Source organism: Acyrthosiphon pisum, chromosome A1, assembly GCF_005508785.2.
Source record: "Acyrthosiphon pisum isolate AL4f chromosome A1, pea_aphid_22Mar2018_4r6ur, whole genome shotgun sequence".
NCBI classification, from domain to species: domain Eukaryota; kingdom Metazoa; phylum Arthropoda; class Insecta; order Hemiptera; family Aphididae; genus Acyrthosiphon; species Acyrthosiphon pisum.
In genome coordinates, this window is record NC_042494.1 from 65,124,403 (window position 1) to 65,145,467 (window position 21,065).

A 21,065-nucleotide genomic window follows, 5' to 3' on the forward strand; every position below is an offset into this window, starting at 1 on the left:
TTGGACAATATAATACAGAATATTTTTCCTAAGTCATTCTTACAGAATTTAAAAAAAAACGTCGAAAATACATAACAATGTTTATTTTATAAGCTTTTGAAAGTAAAATTTTGACAGAATTCGATATTTGTATGTAAAATAATAATTGTTCATACACAATGGAATTTTCAAAATATTTAGACTAGATTTAAGCTATTTACACCCCCGTGAATACATTCACATCATTCTATGGTACATCGATAATGGCATATAAGTAAATAACAATAATATTTGATAAAAATATATGTATCTAATTTCTTGCTGGAGGTCAGATGAACTTAATCTTTTATTCTTTGAAATAGAGACTTATACACCCTCTCCGATCAGAATTGTTTTTTCGACTACAATATGATTTATCATTGAATAATAGTTTAAATTTAATTCAAATTTAACACATTCATTACAGCAGGGTTTTACTCAATGATGAAGAGGTACACTCGAAATCTATTATACCTACATCAGATTGAGTTTCACAGTTTTTTTGGCCGTATTAATATGCATTATTCATTAATATTATTACATACCACACACTGTAAACTATTTCAAATGAATGTTGATAGCTAGCTACAGTTATTTGGATCGATAGATCTATTCGTACAGAAAAAAAGAAGACAAGCACAGAAATAAATTAACATTCAGTTTACTTAATTATATTTTTCTGACAACAATTAAAATATTTTCAATGAAAAGCAATTAAACATAAAGTATAATTATCGAGTTGATCCCTAGCTGCAGGCGTTTTATTAAAAAGTTTTAAGGGGATAGTTACTATCTACATTATAATAGTCTTTCTTTTCATACAAATCGAAGGAATAAAGTATCTATGGAATAGTTAACGCAGTACTATTGATATTACATGATAATAAAATTAAATATGAATAATTAATAGTTATGAGCTTACAACGAAGTGTACATTTTTAGAACAGTGAACATTACCGAACCAACTTTATTGATTCATTATATCATGACGTATTTTGGTTTTAAAATGTATCATATTTCAAGTTTGGTTCAAATTCAAAACACTCCTATACGTTATAGTTTTTTGAATTATAGAAACAAAACTGTAGTCTGAAGTCCAACTTACTCGAGTACTTTCGCATACAATTGAATGAATCAATGGACATCAAACTATCATTTGTCTTAGTCAATCCAAGGATGGGGTTTTTCGTACGTTTATCCATATAATTTAATGACCATTTAACATAAAATTTAAATTATAAAATTTAAAATAAAATTTCATAATCATAAGTGTATGGAAATCGGGTTACTAAGTAAAACATGAGAGACAACCACTGACCATAATTATTATTATTTAAATCTCACAAAAATTGTTGCATAATAATATTATTATTGCCGTTGCACGTGACTAATGTGGAAATAAACATTTTCCTAGAAGACGTGTAATAACTAAGAAATTCAGAATTATATAATAATGTATTCGTTCGTGAAGTATACGGACAGTTCGAGATTCGAAGAAATTGTATAAGGTTAGGTAAACCATCCAAATGGAATAGATACGGCTAACCAACGTTATTAAGTTAGGTAACTGAAATTACTTCATAACTTGGACCGCTGAGAAATTGCGATTTTCAGATATATAAAAGATACGCAAGGAAATATATTATTCATAATTTTATTCAATCACGTTAGTTTAATAATATTATGAAGTTACACGCAATACGTATTCATCAGGAGTAATTCAGATTTTTTGGATTTTTCTCGTTTAAAGTTCTATTACTTTTATGTTTTTAACGTCATCAGTCCATACATACATTATACGGATCATACATTCACTACAGATAATTTTCTACTTTCGTTATTATTCCTCCAAACGATTTTACATGGACATTTCTACTTTATATGATAATGATTGGACGAAAATAAAAATACTACAATATATTACAATAATATTTGATATTTTAGTTTATAATATGTTATAGTATTATGAAAATTCAATTTGAATAAATTCTAACTCTAAAGCATATTTACGTCATTTCATGTCACTGTAACGAGTAGCAATTTGTTGTATATTGTATGATTATATAATACTGTGATTTTTCTCGTATAAATGAAAATTATCCGTCGTCGTATGGTATTCATGTAATGTTGTCAGTAATGTTATGTTAAATTAAAAAATAAATGTTTATAATATGTTTCGTAGGTACTTTTAAAATATATTATGTTTCTAAACGACAAGTAAATTAAATATGCTTTAGAGATAATTTTCAACGAATTTTAGAAAACATTTTTTTTTTCAAGAGTATTAAATTTTTAATATGGTTTTAAGGTTTTGAGTATAATATTTTATAGTGCATTGGCATTAAAATCCTTATAATTTCAGTATAAAGTATTCTCTTTAAAACGTCAGTTAGCTTATATATGTGTGCTTAAAATACCTATATGATAATATAAGAATATGATTTCTAGTGTATTACATGAGATCAGCTTGATGTGGAATTCTTAAGCGTTTAACGTTATTACATTTTGGAAAGAGTAATCCATTTGTGAGACTTAAAACGTATTGCAGAGCAAACGATGAGAATAATAATAATTACTTACTACAAAATTCTTATAAAGAATGATCATGCTATATATCGTTGTTGTTGCTGTTCACTGGACCTGCGAAACGCGTGCTCAGCATTACTGTTTAAGAAGTTTTGAAACAAGTACCTATATAGGTGCGACTATTATGTAGGTGGAGATATAATAAATAATTACGGGCTTAATTTTTTTCGCAATCCTTTTGTCGATCAGCGAAGCAATATCACTGATCTCTAAAGAGATGAATCGTTTTCACATGGCCCACGTGCTGAAACGCGTTCAACTTGAAGATCGTGTTTAGCGAACCGTGGTCCAATGATGACACGTGGTACTCAATAGGCGGTAGACTGTAAATGAAGGTACGATACGATAAACGTATATTATATAATATGTTATGTTATGTATATATATAACACGCATATTGGGGTATTTATTTGATTATTGTACCATAAATCGCTTTTATTTATCTGGAAACGTAATACGTATAGAATGTTAAATTACATTATATATACTGAAGTTGGGAAAAAAATATGGATATTCAATTTTGGCCTGAAATCCGAATGTACTTGACAGTGAAGCTCGGCTACTTATGTAATAATAATGATAATAACTAACGGAATGATTTGATCGGGATGAATAAACGTCAGATTATATGAGATGGAAATACATTTTAATAATTTTATTGCATAAAGCAATAATAATGGAACTACAATATAATTTTCATTATATTTAATGGTTGAAGGTAAAAATCCATAATGTTGTTTGAAAAAATCGAAGAAAATAAGTCGTTGTACTAAATAAATAATTGCTGTTTGGGTAAACAAAAATAATATAATATAGGTAATATAATATAAGAAAACCAATTAATAATTAATAACATTTAAAAACGTATATTAAAATGTATAAACTTTCATTTTGTAATATACTATTTTATAATTCATTTTTGTTATTATTTATTCAATATAATATTAGGCTTTTGAAATTGACATAAAAACGATATTTTTTCGGACTGTTGGATATTTTGCAACAATAAATAATATACTGGAAAAATTGTACAACCATGCGTATTATATTGATAAAAACAAAACCTTTTTTTGTATTGATTTAATAATTAAAATTGTATTGTATGAATAATGTATATATATATTAGAGATTAATAAATAATAATTTTAACTTTTCCATTTTATGATTGAATAACATACTTTAATGGTTTATTTGTTTGTACTTTATAGTGTGTTATATCTAAACGCAGAAATAAACGTAGACATATTTCATACATATTTTGTATATAACTGTTGATTGTTATTCGATCGGTATTTGTTGAAATTGAATAAAATTAGTGTAATCTATGCAAAATATGGCATTAATATTAGTAGACATGGTCACTTTTTTCATCAACTTTACGTGTTTATTGATCCACAAAGGATGTGCATCGAGATTAATGGTGTCTGGGCCAGTTTTTAAAATTTTCCACAATTTTATAAAATTTGAAAATTATATTTTATATTTTAGTTTCTTCCTTAATTATGATACTTTTCCATTTATTTATTGCCCAATATATATTTATAGGGAGGGGGTGATATGGTGTATTCATTATATCGTATCATAATATACATTTATACAACTCATAAAGTTGTGGTTTCCGAATTAGGTCATTTTGGGCGTATTTATTTTTTGTTTCTGACGTTAACTTTAGGATTAGTACAAATGCTTCAATCATCAGCTACGAGGGTGGTTTTCGGCGAAAAATTGTATCTAGTTGTGGTACATGTCCAAACTGTCAAAAGAAAAAAATGCCTAGTACTTTGAGATATGATCGGGAAAAATGAGAATCTTCACGCAAAACTAGTTTTCGACGAAATTGATTTAGAAAATTGTAACAATAGTTGGTACATTGGGAAGTAAATATTCCCAGTTCTTATCGTGACTACTTCGTTTCTGGTTTTTGTCGTAATTCGAAAACTGATAACCGTAGATACTCATTATTTTCACTAAATATGTATACGACAAAATCACAAACATTTGCAAATGTAGTTATGACTGTATTATAAAAATATAATAATTTAAAATTACCTGAAAATAATTTTTTTTCATATTGACATTTAAAGATCTAATTATGACTAAAATTAATTCAACATCCCCTGCAAAAAAAAATTACTAAGAGAAATATAAATACATTAAAAAATATCGTCAGAAATACATCGTTTTTGCTAAGAATATTGTTTTTCGTTGGCAATGATTTATCATTGAATTCAAATGAAACACATACCATTATAACCATGACCTTATAACGACTTTCCCTGTTCTTTTTCAATTTGTTTCTCGATGAATTTCGTTCGTCCTCCCTCCATCAGTTAATTGCATAATTTTCTCTCATAAAGTGCCGAGTGAGAGTATGCTTAAACAAAAAACATACATTTTTTATTCGTTTCATTAGAACTAACTACTTGTTAAAAAATGTCGTGTTAATTGAGATAATGGCTATAGGAATAGTATCCTTGGACAGAATCCTACTTTAAAATAAATATATATTGACTTATATTATTATATGAGTTTACTACGATCGGAATTTGTACCTAATTTTGAACTCAAACATATGGCAGTTTTATGATAAATGTAACAAATATATAATGAATTTAATCGTACCTATGGGTAACCTATATATATATATATTATTATTATTTCGGTTGCATTATTTTCACCGCTCTGGGCCCTAGGATAGAAGGTAATTCGTCGAATTTGCAAAAGTAATGTTATAGAGTTGTTAATTATTTGAATGCATAGCGTACATTAAAAGTACGAAACCATTGTGGATTTGAGGGGATCCGAATTGTTGACCCGAAATGGGTGGCTCGAAATATACGAATAACCTATATTATGTAATTATTACAACCCAAAGCCGATTGCAAAGTGTGAAAAAACCAATGCGTTTAATAATACTGCGTTTGCGGGGATCCATTAATTTTATTCCCCCCGAGGCCGAATCTGATTTCCACGCAGAGATACTCTACGTGGGAGAGAGATCTAAAGACTGCGTCGTACTAGACAGTGGCGACAGGTTAAAAACGTCACAAGTGAGATATGGCCGTTGAAAAACGAATGTTTTTGCAGAGGTAAAAACAGTTTGAAACCGTTCTCGATAAACTCACGACCCGTATAGTGGGCGTAGGGACGAAGGCGATCGTAGTGGCAGCAATATAACGCTACTCTCTGGAGTTTGTGGCGCATGTGAGGTGACTCAAAAAGGTCCGCGCGATAAACAATAACACTTTACCGAGAAAACATTATTTTATCGAGGAGAAAACGCGAGACGGAAACCGAGAAAATAATTACTCACCACTGCAATTATAAAAATAAAACGCACGCGATGCTATAGGTATATACGTCGAGAGGGACAAATGGTCTATAGCGATCGGTGTGAATGGATATTATATGCCATTATATAACATATTATTATTATTATTATTGTATACATTTTAAAGGTCATCCAGCCGGTATGTACAAGTGCTTGGTGAGCAGAAATGTCGAAATGTTTGTTTTCATTCAGTCTTTATTACTGTACCTATCTATACGCTATGCGTAGGTACTGCAGTCCCAAAATAAACAATCGTATTATGTTTTATACTTATAACATACTATAGAGGAGAAAAAAAAAGTATAATTGAGACGCACGCACACGTTCGTGTTTGGGCATTTGCGCCTTTCTATAAAAAATTGTTCGGTGATTAACGATAGACGAACGTACAATAACATTCACATATTATTATTCATACGTCATTCTAATCAGCTATGTTACATTGTAAGGCATTTTCATTATAGATATTATTATTATTTTATAATACGTCGCATTAAGTCATTTATAATAATTAATAAACACCACTGTACTGCATACGACGATAATATACAATCTCACTATAATAGAGCTTTACAGTTTCATCGCCGGTAATCAAAAGTTGATAGTTGAGACAATACAGCGTAGGTAGTTCAGAAGCTATTCGCAGCAGTCATGCAATATGTATTAAGATATAAGTACCTACTCATAAGCTTACAATTTTTATGAGTGTTTATATTTGTGTTTTGCACAGTCACTGATGATTAAAAGTCGGTCAATGATGTATTTGCGCGAGTAAAAATACTTCAAACTTTAAATTTCAAGATGGTTTCTGGAAACAACTCGGATAAAGTTGTTACATTACGGTGGAGGTTAAAAGTTATGGGTACTTTTCAAAATAATTGGAAATCACTAAAACCAATTGTAGTAATAGTGATTCAACAATGAACAACCGTAAATAATTTCAATTTTTACCAAATATTTACTATGGCACTTTCTAGACAAGATAACTACCTTTTTAACTTTTTTCGATATTTATTTTGGCGTATTTATTTTAATTCAGTTCTATATTTTTAAAATGTATTTTAATGTTATGATTTTATATGTTTTAATTAAGGTATTCCGCAGAAAAAAATAAAATGTACTGTTTATTTTAGTTTGTCACAATAGTTTCAATGTAAATTGATTAGAATCGATCATAAATCTAATAAAGCATAGACAAGTTATGAAAGTCTAGAAATCATTTTTTCCTTGAAATAACAGGTACAAAAAATCAAAAAAGAAAGATACGTTAGGTTAAATAATATAGACTTGTAGATTTAACATTGCGGGTATTACATTTAGCTGAGCTCAGAAACGTTATGGAATACAACGATTAATCATTTATAAATTAAAACAAATAAAAATAAATAACATAAATAATATAAAACTACCTCTAACATACCTATCTGCTCAAAGGATATACCAAAATACAATTCCCTTTAGACTAAATCAGACAGTTTGACGAGCCAGATGAGACCAGTATGCCATACCCATTACTATACCCGAATCACTTTCATTTATTTTCAGAAAAATGTAAGTATTAACTTTTATTCCACATTTCATTTAGATAATATTATAACTAAAAATTTGGTTTTACTTGTTAGTTTAAAAGTTAACCTAATATAATGTATTTATTTGTTTTTCTTGAAAAATTTTGTAGTCACAAAATTTTTTTCATGCTATAAAATAATAAAATTGTTTATTGCTTACTCAGAATTTTTAATGTAAACTATTAAAGTTTGTGTTCTATTTGTAAGTAATTATTTTAATAACTTAAAGGGAACACTATTTTTCCATTGGCTTATCGTCATTTATAAATTTATAACAGAATAATAAGTAATTTTTATCTCTGTTACTTACCATCTAGATTCTAGATACTATATCTATACTATTTTTTTTTTCTAGTCTATTCGTTATAATATTTAAAGATGTTGAATAGGTACTGACTGTTGAATTTTTTTTCACTTTAATACATAAAATACTCTACTTTTAACTTTTTAGAATTGGTGCTTCTGAAGTCAAAATATGTTAAGGTATATTGGTGGTTAAAAACATGACATTTTTACAGTCTATTCAGACAAGTATACGTTAGTATAAATACAGCCTAATAGTCTATATTACGTAGGTAGTATTTTTCAAAATAATGTTTTCTAGATATGTTTCAAAATACCACCATAACACATAAGGTTATGACGGTTATGTACATATTTTATTGTTTTTCAGTTAAAATAAAATCTCATAATCAAATTACTCGTTATAGTTACTACAAACTGAAGTTATTGAAATAAGATATTTAAATTATGTTAACACGTTAGTAATGTATGCAAGCAAAATTTAACGGAAAAAACATTTTTGGTATTTTCATATATTTTGTTGTTTGATATATAATAGTGTGTATAATCGAAAATTCTTCGTACAGTTCATAGACCGTATTTATTTAAATTGTTCAAACCTTAGTTTATGTAGTTTTCGACAATTTTAGCAGAGTAATATTACTTATACGAGTATGTAATATAATCGACAATATGGCAAAAATATGAACTAATTTGAAAATCTTTAGATGTTCAGTTGTTCTCATATATCTGGATAATATTCAAAAATTCAAAAATATTATTACTTATAGAAATATTTTAGTTAAAATTATAAACATACTACCTACTTAGTAAGAAAAAATATATACATAAATAGTTGAGTCGTTTAAAGATGTTTGTATAGATATTTTCAAAGTATGGTGTGTCGGCTGAAAAATAGAATGATATCAAAAATATTAATTTGAAGAATTTATATAAGATAATATTATGAAAGTAAGGTATAACATAATTTTAAAACATATAACGTGTATACAGTATAGGTACTTAGTGTAATTAAATGTAGTATTTAGGATTTTTAGTATCATTAAATAATTGTTAATGTAATTATAAAAGTATGATATTCCAGATGGTAAAATTCCAGACCAAATAGGGTAGTAAAAATTAAAACTTAAACCATAACATATTCTAAGTGCCTATGAAATTTATGTTTCAATTTTCCTTGATGAACGATGATATTAAATATTTGCTTAACAATAAAAAAAATGTAATTGTATTTTGAAATAGAAAATAACTTTCCCCTTAAGAAATACGATTTTAATTTTGATTACATACCATTAAAATATGAATTTTATCATAGTATAATTAAAAGGCACAAATAACAAGTACCTAATTATAAATACCGTTTGTTAATTTTGAAAATGTAAAGTATTTATTCAACGATGGCTGTACATAAGACAAAATAGTGAAATAAAAATAGCTACTTAATATAAATATAGCGAAATCAAATAATATGAATAAAAAATAATTTAGTTACCTATAGGTAGATAGCTATCTAGTTAGTAGTCGTATTTATTTGTATTGATTTGTACAATTGTTACGAAAATACAATTATTGTGGATATTTATCCAATAATATAATATAGTAGAATAATTTCAATTATCGAAGGGTTCAATCGCAGGACGAATTCCCTTATCATGTGCTTCATGAGTTTTGTTTATTTCGTATTATTATGTATATGTCTATATTCAGTAATCGTTTTTATTTACTGTGTTTATAATTACGGATTTTAAATTGTCTTAATAAAAAAAATACAGATAATTTCAAAATACTCTTATTTTGCTATTTTCATAACTGCTCTATTTGATTCGCTATATTCTCATGGTACTTCAATGATATGTAGAACATATTTTAATTTAATAATAACATGAAAAAAAGGTTTTAGGACATCTCGGCGAACTAACCTGACTAACCTGACGTGGTATTTTTATGTTCCACATACGTATGCAATTAATTATAATTATATAATTTTTTTTTTTTTATTTATATATTTAAGTATATTACAATCTATACAACATTATGTTCAATGGGCAAATTTGATAGTTAATATAATATGAAATAACAGAATTTAACAATTAAGGGCAGGCACTCAGCAGCACCACCCGTATTTAATAATTTATAATAGAAAATATTATATTATTATAGTCCAGGTTCTGCTCCTAATAGTACAAAATAAATATGTTAAATGATTTAAATTTAAAAGCTAATTTTAATATTTTGAGTACAACTAAACAGTTGATATATTAAAAAAGATAATTTATGATGATTTGTATTAGACAAATTCAAAGAACTGAACATTACATTAAAATATGAACTTATGGATCAGAAGTCATGCATGAATACCTAAATTGGTGAACACGTGTAATGTGTATAATTTCTTTCATGAAACGTATAATATGGTATAATATGAATAGTTATTTCAATTGCGGAACTTTATCCTAAATGAACAATTATTAAAATATTCAGTCATGCACATTACATATAACTACATAACTATTTCAATTTTAAAACTGAATATTGCTTTAAAATGTTTAATACAAAATATTGAATATGATTTTCATTACTTTCACAGTAGAGAGAAAAACGTGTTAATATTTTACAATGAATTTTTTATTATTATTATTTATTTTTGTGCTCATCGCATTTTAGAGCAGAAATAGTGATTTAATATTCAACTTTGAGAGTGGTTTCTAGTAGATAATTTTAATCTACCTGGTTAGTTTAGGACTTTGATGGGTAAGAGGGTACACAATAAGAACACTTCCAGTACTAATAATGAATTGGGAAAACTTAGTAAGTACATAAGTTATTATACAGTGACTTAGTAGATATATATCTCCTGCTCGAGACGAGTTACTCTCGAATATTACCTCTTCGGTATACCAGTTTCGGATTGATTTCCTCGTTTTTTTTGTATAATTCAAAACACGTTTTAAAGATAGTTTTCTCGTTTTTCTTTTGAATTATCGATTTAAATGATAAATGTATCATACGGTCCAAAATACTACATACTAGATATAGATACATCGATCATTGCTTAAACAATCCCCAAAACTGTACACGCAGCTAGTTAAAGATATGGAAGATACTTGTTGTAGAGATAATAAAACAAATGGCAGCAGTGTTGTCCCTACAATTTATTGTAATCTATATATATTGTGTGTGCTTGAGAATATACACAGCGTTAGAGGTTAAAGGTCAGGTGATTCGATCTGTTAAATGGTCGATAAAACGATATAGGTACGTCCTAGATAATAATCTGTATATAGATGATACCTATATAAGTACCTAAAATAACGACGGATTAAATACTTATAAGATAATCTAAAGAACTATAATCGTACATAGCCAACGAAAGTCGAACGAGATATTCCGTTGCAGAATAGGTTAGGCGCACATTTTGTCGCGAGATATTCTGCACACGTATAAACATAAAAATATAATAATTACACGCACAAAAGTTTCGGGTAACCAAATAATAACACTATTTTACGTCTATTCTATCGCGTTGAATATCTTTGTGTATACTTTTATTATTATATAGACGTATTATAATACACATGCGCATACTGTGTTGACTGTTGACATTATTATACAACGGCGAGTCACGCGATAAAGTCCTTATCCAACATTTTAATCGCGTATTCGCTTTTTTTTATCCGATCGTCAGATACACGATATTATAATATATACCTACCTACCTACCTAGATAATATAACGCACACATTGCACACACAATTGTGTACTAAATATAATGGTAATGACAATAACTAATGAAGCTGTGTGTATATTTTATTGTTTATCAGATTGAACGCGTTTCCGGGGACAACAATTACTTGCCTCTTCGAAACTCTCCATCAAGGGATTTGGATCGCTTCATCGGTAAGATTTTTGAGTATCTCGTTGGCACGCACATCATGTGCACCCGCATATAATACTATATTATTATTATAATATTATACACAATAAGCGGCTACGCATGTTTAAAAAACTAATACAATTTTCTACACAGGCCTCTATCGTGTTCTCCAATATTTTATATAATAATATTATAATATATCATAATGTTATATTTATCCGAACAATATTTACCATGGCTGCGCACGATTTGCATGTCCCGCTAATAACGCACACTAAAATGTACGAGACCCAAAATATAAGTACTGCACACGTGCCTATTTAAATATTTAACACAACATACGAGCGTTTGTATCGCAGTATATGGTCTTATATTCATAATGTTTGTATACGTAATTCCTACCCATGTAATGGATGTAATACGATGTATATTATTATAATTATTATTATTTGGTCTTGTTTCGCGAGCGCCTACGACGATGACGATGTAACACCTAACAAACGCCGATCCGACCTTGCTGTTTATTCCATAATATAATATACATATATAGATACTTCCGGTTTCTCGCGCCCCGACGAATCGCATCAGCCAGGTTTAATATAATATACTAATTTATATTCTCTTTGTGCGGTTCGCCTTTAAATACGAGAACATGATTCTCGTCAGCGACGATTTGATGTGCAAGTACTACGGTATATAACATTATGCCATACACGATAGTATATTATGCACTATACTAGATGGATTGTTATGAATATCTGCTCGATTAATCACATGTATGTACACACAGTGTAGCAAAACTGCAGTGGGGTTACTAGCAATACCATCTAAATTTAACTATTCGAGCACCCTCGAGTTCCTATCGTCTCTATAAATTTAAACAATTGTAGTTGTCACTAAGTTCCGTGTATTTCTATATTTTAAAAATGTATCATTGTTCTCAACTGTTTTTCTCGTCTTGAATTCTGACTGTATTAATTTTCACCAACACTATATATTATTATACCGAAAGTTTCGCTACATGTGAATTTCAAACGCGTAGTTTTCCCTCGATTCAAAAATTAAAAAAAAAATGGCTAAGAGTGGCCAGTGGTTCGCCAGCGTTTCACCAATTTAAGTAACTATCGTAAACATCGAAAGACATTTGGTTAGTGAAATTCACACAGAAAAACTAATGAACACAATGTGTTGCTTACTTTGACAGAAAGTTATGTTTAACAATTTAATATGAAATACGATAAATGTGTCAACATTTTTTTTTTTAATAATAGTGTGTGAATATTATAATAGTTTTAATTATACAGTAATAATGTGTATTGTTGGATGGTTTACGGCCATGTGATCGTTATATTATTGTAGCACCCCTAATTATTAACTTATGAACTACAGTTGCGCCACACACACACACACACACACACACACACACACACGACCAATATTAGAGCGAGACCCTTTTATATTACCTATATACATTATAATATTTTATACAACTCATATTTTTAATAATTTTCGATATTTATAAAGTAGATGGTAAAGTTTTTGGTGTGGTCGATAAGTGAATTGACTGAAAAAGGAATGACACGATTCGGAGGGTCAAAAACGGTCATGTCTCAATATTTTATACTCTTTCCCACTGTCGTGACGCGTCATCCCGAAAATTAGACTTATGAAAACTTCTGCTGTGCATATTTTCGGGGTCTTGAACACGCCCCCTGGTAATTGCACTCTGCAGTCTGCAATAACCGTAATCGTACTACAACTTACAAGCATAGGTGATATCCATAATAATATATATCTAATGATATTACATCCATTACCATTTATCGCAACGATAGACATTATCACATATCGCACGTTTATTATGTAAGTAGTTGATATCGAAATCAATTATTATCATTTTTTGTAGACCTAATTTGCGTCCATGAAACAAAAAATCATATTCGTATGCCTTTTATTGTTATGACTTATTCTATAATAATTACTATGAATTTAACATAGGTACTGATAAACAACCGTCATAACATATGACCTATTACTGTGTAATACACATAAGTTCATGCGATTGCAAAATATGCGATTTCTTAATGTTTTTAATTTGTATTTATATTACGTTATAATTCAACATCGCATGTTGTTGTTTTCACACACAACACAATAATTATCCGCCCCGAAACATTCGATTCGACCGCCGAGGCGCCGATCCCCTGTGGGGTAAGTTCGCTGTTTGATTTATGCACAAAGTCGGTAAGTGAAGTGCTGTATGAGTTGATCACCTCCCATGGCGTGACAGCCGACTTCCTTGGTCCACGTTTACGTATTGTACAATATAGTTTACTTATCGCGTCACCCTGCAGGGTATACTGCAGGACGAGTCATGGTTAAACTGCAAACTGAGTATATAATATATAATCAAAGAATAAATACAAGAACGAAACTAAAAATGTTATTGAAATATTTTTTTAAAAGAGGAAGAGATCGAGAGAGAAAGATAACGAAGGATAGTTTTACTTAAAAATACGAAGTGGCATATATATTTTCAAGAGACAAATTCGTATTTGTTCGCAGAATAAATCCAACCAAACAGTACAATACCTAGTCCGATAATGTTTAGGTATTAACTATTGTAATGCAGAAAATGTACCATAATTATTTATATTCAATGTTTATTTATCTAATATTAGTGTTAGGAATTAAATATATTGAAACTGTCCAGTTGTGCAAGAGTTAACGTATATTTTTATTATTCTCTAATAGGCGCTGAAAAACATGGCAAACAATATTTTTAAAAAACTCACACATTATTATTTTAATAGTTATTTAAAGTGGGAACCTCTTATTATTACTGTCAGTATAATAATGACTGCCATTACTAGGAACTAAAGTTTGGGAGTTATTATGCATCTTGACGTCAGAGACATGCACTCTAATACTCAATTAGTGTTATAGGAAAACAAATGTCATGTAAATCGTGTAGTTTGGTGATTCAGGTAGTTCGGACATATAACACTAGATAGTGTAGGTACGGGTAGAACATCCACAATAGGTGAAAAAAAATCGGGTTTTGTTGGCATTTGTCAATGTCACGGACCTTTGTGTGAAGCCGATTCAACAAGACAAAAAATAATAAATGAACGTAAAACCCGATTTCGAGACTCCCCCCCACCAGTAACTTCATGATAGCCACGATCCTCTGCAAATCCACCGAAGTTATGTTCACCCACGAGGGTCAAATAGACATGTCACACATGGTTGAAAGTGCACGTGGTTATATACCGTGTCACTACATTGGTTTTGCAGACACGTTTTGCGTCGAAGGCAACCGATGCAATCTACCGAGTGGTGTGATGGCCGCCGCGGCGTGGGATAGTCTTGACCGGTTGGACGGCGGCCACACTATGGTGGCCAAACGGAGTAGTCTGGACCGATTGAACGGTGGCCACACCATGGCAGCCAAACGGAGTCTGGACCGGTTGAACGGTGGACACGTCATGGTAGCCAGACGTAGCAGCCTGGACCGGTTGAACGGCGGTCACGTCATGGTGGCCAGACGTAGCAGCCTAGACCGATTGAATGGCGGCCACATCATGGTGGCCAAACGCAGCAGCCTGGACCGGTTGAACGGCGGCCACGTCATGGTGGCTAAACGTAGCCAACCGAAACGATTCAACGATGGTCTCACCGTGGTCACAGGAGGTCCGTTATCCGTCCGTGGACAGCTGCAGTCGGCTCCTCAACAACTGCAACAGCAGCCCCCCAAGTATCCTCGGACACTAACCCGGTGGTCCGAAGCCGACGTGCAGTACTTCAATGACAACGACCGCGACGACTTCTACTCGAAAGACGGTGATGACTACTACTCGAAAGACGGCAGCGACTACTACATGAAAGATTACGATGGTGATGATTGTCAGGGCTGTGGTTCGTCGGCAAAGGCTGCGTCCTTTTAATTGCTGTCACCCTCTCTCGTCGTTGTCCTCGCACATAACAACACATGATCAAATAATATTTTTCACGGGGTATTGCATCCGAATTAACCAAAACCCGTAACACACTTAGAAACCATTAAAAGAAAATCCGTTACAACTTGAATGATTTTTTGTCCAAAACACCCAAATTGACCAATACCCGAATAAGACATTCCAGATAACCCTGCAAAAGTCGAACATTTATTTTATTTCATAAATTGTAATATAATAATATAAAATAAATAATAACTAAATAGTTGTATTTTGGATGCCAGCGCCCGAAACCTGAATAATTGATTCGGGTGCAACACCCTGATATGTAGTTATTAATATCATAGCTATATAGGTAGGTACAAAACTATATTAACCTATATTGTAACGGACACGACGGCACCGATCGAAAACATAATATTATCGTGCGATAGAAATTTTGATTTTAAAATATATTATACTATTACAGTGATTGAATGCTGCACAAAATAATAAAAAAATCCACGTGTTTATTTATTTCTATAATTATTAATATATATATATATTTTTAAGAGGCCACCGGAAAAATCATTCGTATCTGTTCGTCTTTTCGTGTATATTTTATACATTATTATATTTGTATTTATTTTCGAGCGTTTTTGTGTACGCCATTCTCGTGGTTTTCCGCGACTACATTTTAACAGTGCTATCACGTAATCCTTTATACCGAGGGCTATTCATAAAAGATTAAAAAACTATCGTCGTGTAGATGCAAATAAATCTACGGTTTTATTAAACTATAAATTTCCATCACAATATTGTAAATCTTGGGTTGTATATTAAGTGCGTAAAGTCGTAAAATAATGATTATTTATTCATCAAATCGAATCTATATGGCTATATCCGAAAAATAATATTTCAATTGATTACCTATTATAGAAGCATTTAGTCAAATATGTTTGAAAAATAATATTTTATTAGGATACGTTAAGAATTCGTGTATAAATAAATAAAAATATAAAAATATTTTAAATAAAGTTTTACGAAGAATACGTTTGTTCTTGTTTTTATTTATATAATTTCATGTATTGATTTTACAGTAATTTTTTTTGCTATTTATTTGCATCTGATAATACTTTTCTTAGCAAAACAAATGCTTCAGTCTTCCACTTCGAGGGTGGTTTCTAATAGAAAATTTATCTAGTTGGTACTTTGGGGATCAAACGAAAAATATTTTAATAGGTACAATTCTTGTCACCAAGTCAAAAAACCCCAAAATATAGTACAATATTTCTCGTAAGTTTTATTTATAGCAATTCAAAAATATTGATAATACACACGAAGCATTATCGATGTTCAAATTTGATCGAAATTAGATATTTAAACAGTTATAAGTTTTTTTTTGTAATTTATTATAAAAAAGATTAACCGTAGAGTTTAAAAAAATCATATTATTTTGTATGTAATCATGTTACACAAAAATATTTTTAAATATTTATACTAATTTTAAATATAAATTATGACCTCGAATCCATTTACACTATTTCATGGTGTGATAAAAAGCTAATAAAGAGTAACACCGTATTACTAATAGTAATATAAATATATTGTATATTATAGAAGCTTATACATATCGTTTCCGTGAACAGAAACGTTTTTCGTATACAATGATTTATCATTGAATTCAAATTTAACACATTCATCACAATTTACAGTGACTTGCAACTCAATGACAAGGTACACTATCAGCTAAGCGAGTTCCCAGCTGCTTTTTTTCATAGATAATTTTATGCTTCGACATAATCAATAACATTAATGCAGTGGTGGATTTTAAACATTTTGATATGGTGTTTTTTTTTTTTTGGGGTGGGGGGTTGTCCGGAAAAATAATATGTATTTCAAAGGTACTCATTTTATTTTTATTAAAAACAAATATATTTTTAAAAATATATATATCGATCTCTGAGGTGTTACAATACCCCCCGACTGGAAATTAAAGTCCGATAGCGGATAGGTATCAAGTATATTATGAATAGGAACAATAATAAAAACAACTACTCAGACTAATATTATTTTTCAGAAAGTATGTTATATAAAAGATTTATATCTAATAAATCCTCAAATCTCTAAAAATAATTTTTACCCAAATTTCTATCTGCGTATGAAGTAATAAAAATCAATATAAACGTAGCTGCCATTTACATTCCGGCTAATAACACAAATATGTCATTATAAAGCCACATTGTTATTTACCATCCTACCTACATATTTAATATACCTCTACTTATTATATTAAGTCTAATATATTATATATTGACTATCTTTCTATAGCCATTTAGTTTCAAAAAATGATAACCCATACGTTTTAAATGATTACTAAGATAATATTTTTCTGGTGGCCTTGATAAGATCCTAACACATTCAAGTATTCAACTATATAATATTTATTAGGTCATATATTATATTACGTTGAATGTTCAACGAAAATATAGCTCTTTGAGGAATACAATAAAAATGACGTTCGGCTCAATATAAAATATTGGTTACGAATTTTTCAAATTGGAAATTCACACGAGGTTTTTTGTTATAGTTTTGCGAACTGAATCGAACAATTTTAGAGGTCTGCGATGATTTAAAATTATTATTATAACGATATAAAAATATAATCATAATAAAATGTTACAGAATCTACAAAAACCAATTGTCACACTGTCATATAATATTCTGTGTTGTGCACCTATACTACATAATATATAACATATACAGAACGTGATAATAGTTTAAACTTACAAGAGGGGCAAAGTTCAGCGATCGTCGCCAAATAGCAACAATAAAATGTTATTGTTTTTAACCCAGCCATGGTGGGTTATGCTAGGTACTAATAATAAACTCCATCACTGCAGTATCACGTCAGATTTCGTTTGGTCTGTTTCAAAAATATTTCCGTGAAATGCTCTCTCTTTAATTATTATTGTATTAATGACGGTGAAAAATATATAGACGAACAGTGAGTATTTTTTTAAATTTTTTTTTTATAAAAAATAGAAGGGAGAAAAGTTTCCACGATGAAAGCCAAACTCTGTTCTAACGTCTCGGAGGTCGACTGCAGTGACGTCGGGTGTAAAATAATACAGCAAGTGGTGGTTGGGGGCATTCAATGTGCAGGTAGGGGGAGGTGCAAAAAAGTTCTCATCCACGTTCACAATGTAGTCTTGACACCTGATGAATTAGTAAATAGATTGACTGATGGAAAATGAAAAAGTTATTTCTTTATATTATATACTAATAATTCAATTTTACCCATACTACCTGAAACTGTAACGGTTGTATGCATTCCAGGTAATTAGTGACGAACATATTTAATGTGTGTCTCGCCAATAGAGTTGCAGGGAGAATTGTGTGTCTTATGTACAAGTAAATAATTAGTGTACAAGTGACTGTTAGTATGCCGCAGGATTTTAATATTAATTGTTTTGGAGAAAATAGGAGGGGAGAAGAGACTAAAATATCAATAAATTACGAAGGGGTTATCAGTTGTATCGACTCTGCTAGTTAATGTTCGATATAATATAATATTATAAAATATGTTGAAAATCAAAAAACTTTAAAAAAAATTGGTAGTTAGTTACGTTGTATAACGTACCTGTGTACCTAACAAGTATAACCTATATCATGTAATTTATTATTTTTTAAAAATAAATTACACTAATTATATTCTAAATTTGTTGTATATAAAACGCACATAAATCATCACATGATAGGTACATACCCATAATAGGTATTTTAATTTAATTAAACATTATAATATTATACATTAATAAATTTAGCAATATGAATTGTGTTATAAATTATTTTTTTAACAAAAATTCAGTAAAACATGTATGTTGTCTAAGAAATCTACCGTTTTTATAAATTTAATAGGCTCGGCATAAACGATACGTATATAGTATATATAGCTTCAAAACACGATGTTTCAACAATCCACAATAATAAGATATATAAATTAAAAATATATTATTGTTTTACAATATCGATAATAATAATTGATCACACCTCTTAATTCAGATACCATTTTATACAATATAATATAATACATATAGTAGATTGTAGATACGAGTAACTTATAAACAAATTAAAAGTTTAGTGGAGACGAAGTGCTCTCAATGGCCTACTCTCTCAATTATTCTTACATGTTACGGCACTAATAATAAATTCACATGATGATGATAGGTTACTTAGGTACTAGATACAGAAGTCGCGAACCACTTCGGTATGCGGTAAGTATTATGGGTATGTATTACAATTTATAATATATTAAATACGTAATGCACTTTCGTTTTAAGGTACGCACATCTAAGTATATAATATATTTGCACGAGACTTTAAATTTGTCAATGTAGCATGAGAAGCATTCTTCTATTCTCATTATCAGGTATATAGATTTGATATAATACTTCACTCGATGCACGTCGAATAGCTACTTAATAATATACATAATAATATATTATATGACTGAACATTGGGGAGAGGATGACCGAAATTGATGTGCTGGTTTCTCGGATTCGTCATCTGGCCAGCATGCAAAGGTCTCGCAACGAATCCGACAGACAAGTAAACACTATATATTATAGTTGATACATAATATTATAATATATCAAAATATTATCTTATTGCAAATATTATTATATTGTTATTATTAAAATTTGCCACACGTTCACTCCTCGTGTGTGTTTAGGACGACGGAAATTTGATTTGGTAGTAAATGCAGAAAACCATACCCATACCTATTATACGATATATTATTAACTATTGTAAATACGAAGAAGTATAATATTATCGTACCTTCTTATATATTATTATTGTCGTTCTCGTTAACATTTTTTCCGAGTTCACGACGCAAGTATTAAATATATAGGAATTTTAATCGATTTTATCATTATTATTACAAATACTTTCTCGTATAGTATATGTGCGCGTCTGAGTGTCTCCCCCATTATTTCCTCCAAATAGTGTTCGCACTGGTTCGTACTTCATCGCCATCCAATTTATTATATATATATATATACAACATACATATTATAGTATATTATATTCGAAACGAATACGCCGGTGGTTTTATTATAATCCTCGATGATTAGCACATATAGTGTGGCTAAAATAACAAGCTTTTGAATTCACCGCCATTCCATTAGACAAATATAATAATAGCTGTACCTCTACTGATGTAGTGTTGTAGGTATAATTAATATTATTACACTATATTATTGTACCTTCTGCACAATGATAACTGGAAATCAGTCGCATAAAATATGAATTTCCGTCGAATTATTAGTACGGTTTTAGTTTTTACACAACTATAGTGTTAAGATAATCCAAGTATAAGAGCCAATTATAAATTATAATTATGAGATAGGTAGGTTATAACTAAAAAAACATATTTATCAAAATAA

The 21,065-nt window shown here is 29.8% G+C and overlaps 1 protein-coding gene across 3 annotated transcripts in view; it reads left to right on the forward strand.

Annotated features, from left to right (window-relative positions):
* Positions 1-21,065, forward strand: part of LOC100163447 (orcokinin peptides type A) — a 52,501-nt gene that overhangs the window by 25,000 nt on the left and 6,436 nt on the right. For 2 of the 3 annotated variants that reach the window (XM_008179952.2, XM_029487387.1), the window contains 2 exons: positions 11,628-11,703; positions 14,978-16,134. In XM_008179952.2, coding sequence (XP_008178174.1) covers positions 11,628-11,703; positions 14,978-15,627 — 726 coding nt within the window. In that variant the 3' untranslated portion in view covers positions 15,628-16,134. Of the gene's footprint in view, positions 1-11,627; positions 11,704-14,977; positions 16,135-21,065 lie in introns of those variants that run through there. The other variant, XM_001947427.5, reaches the window with a different exon arrangement.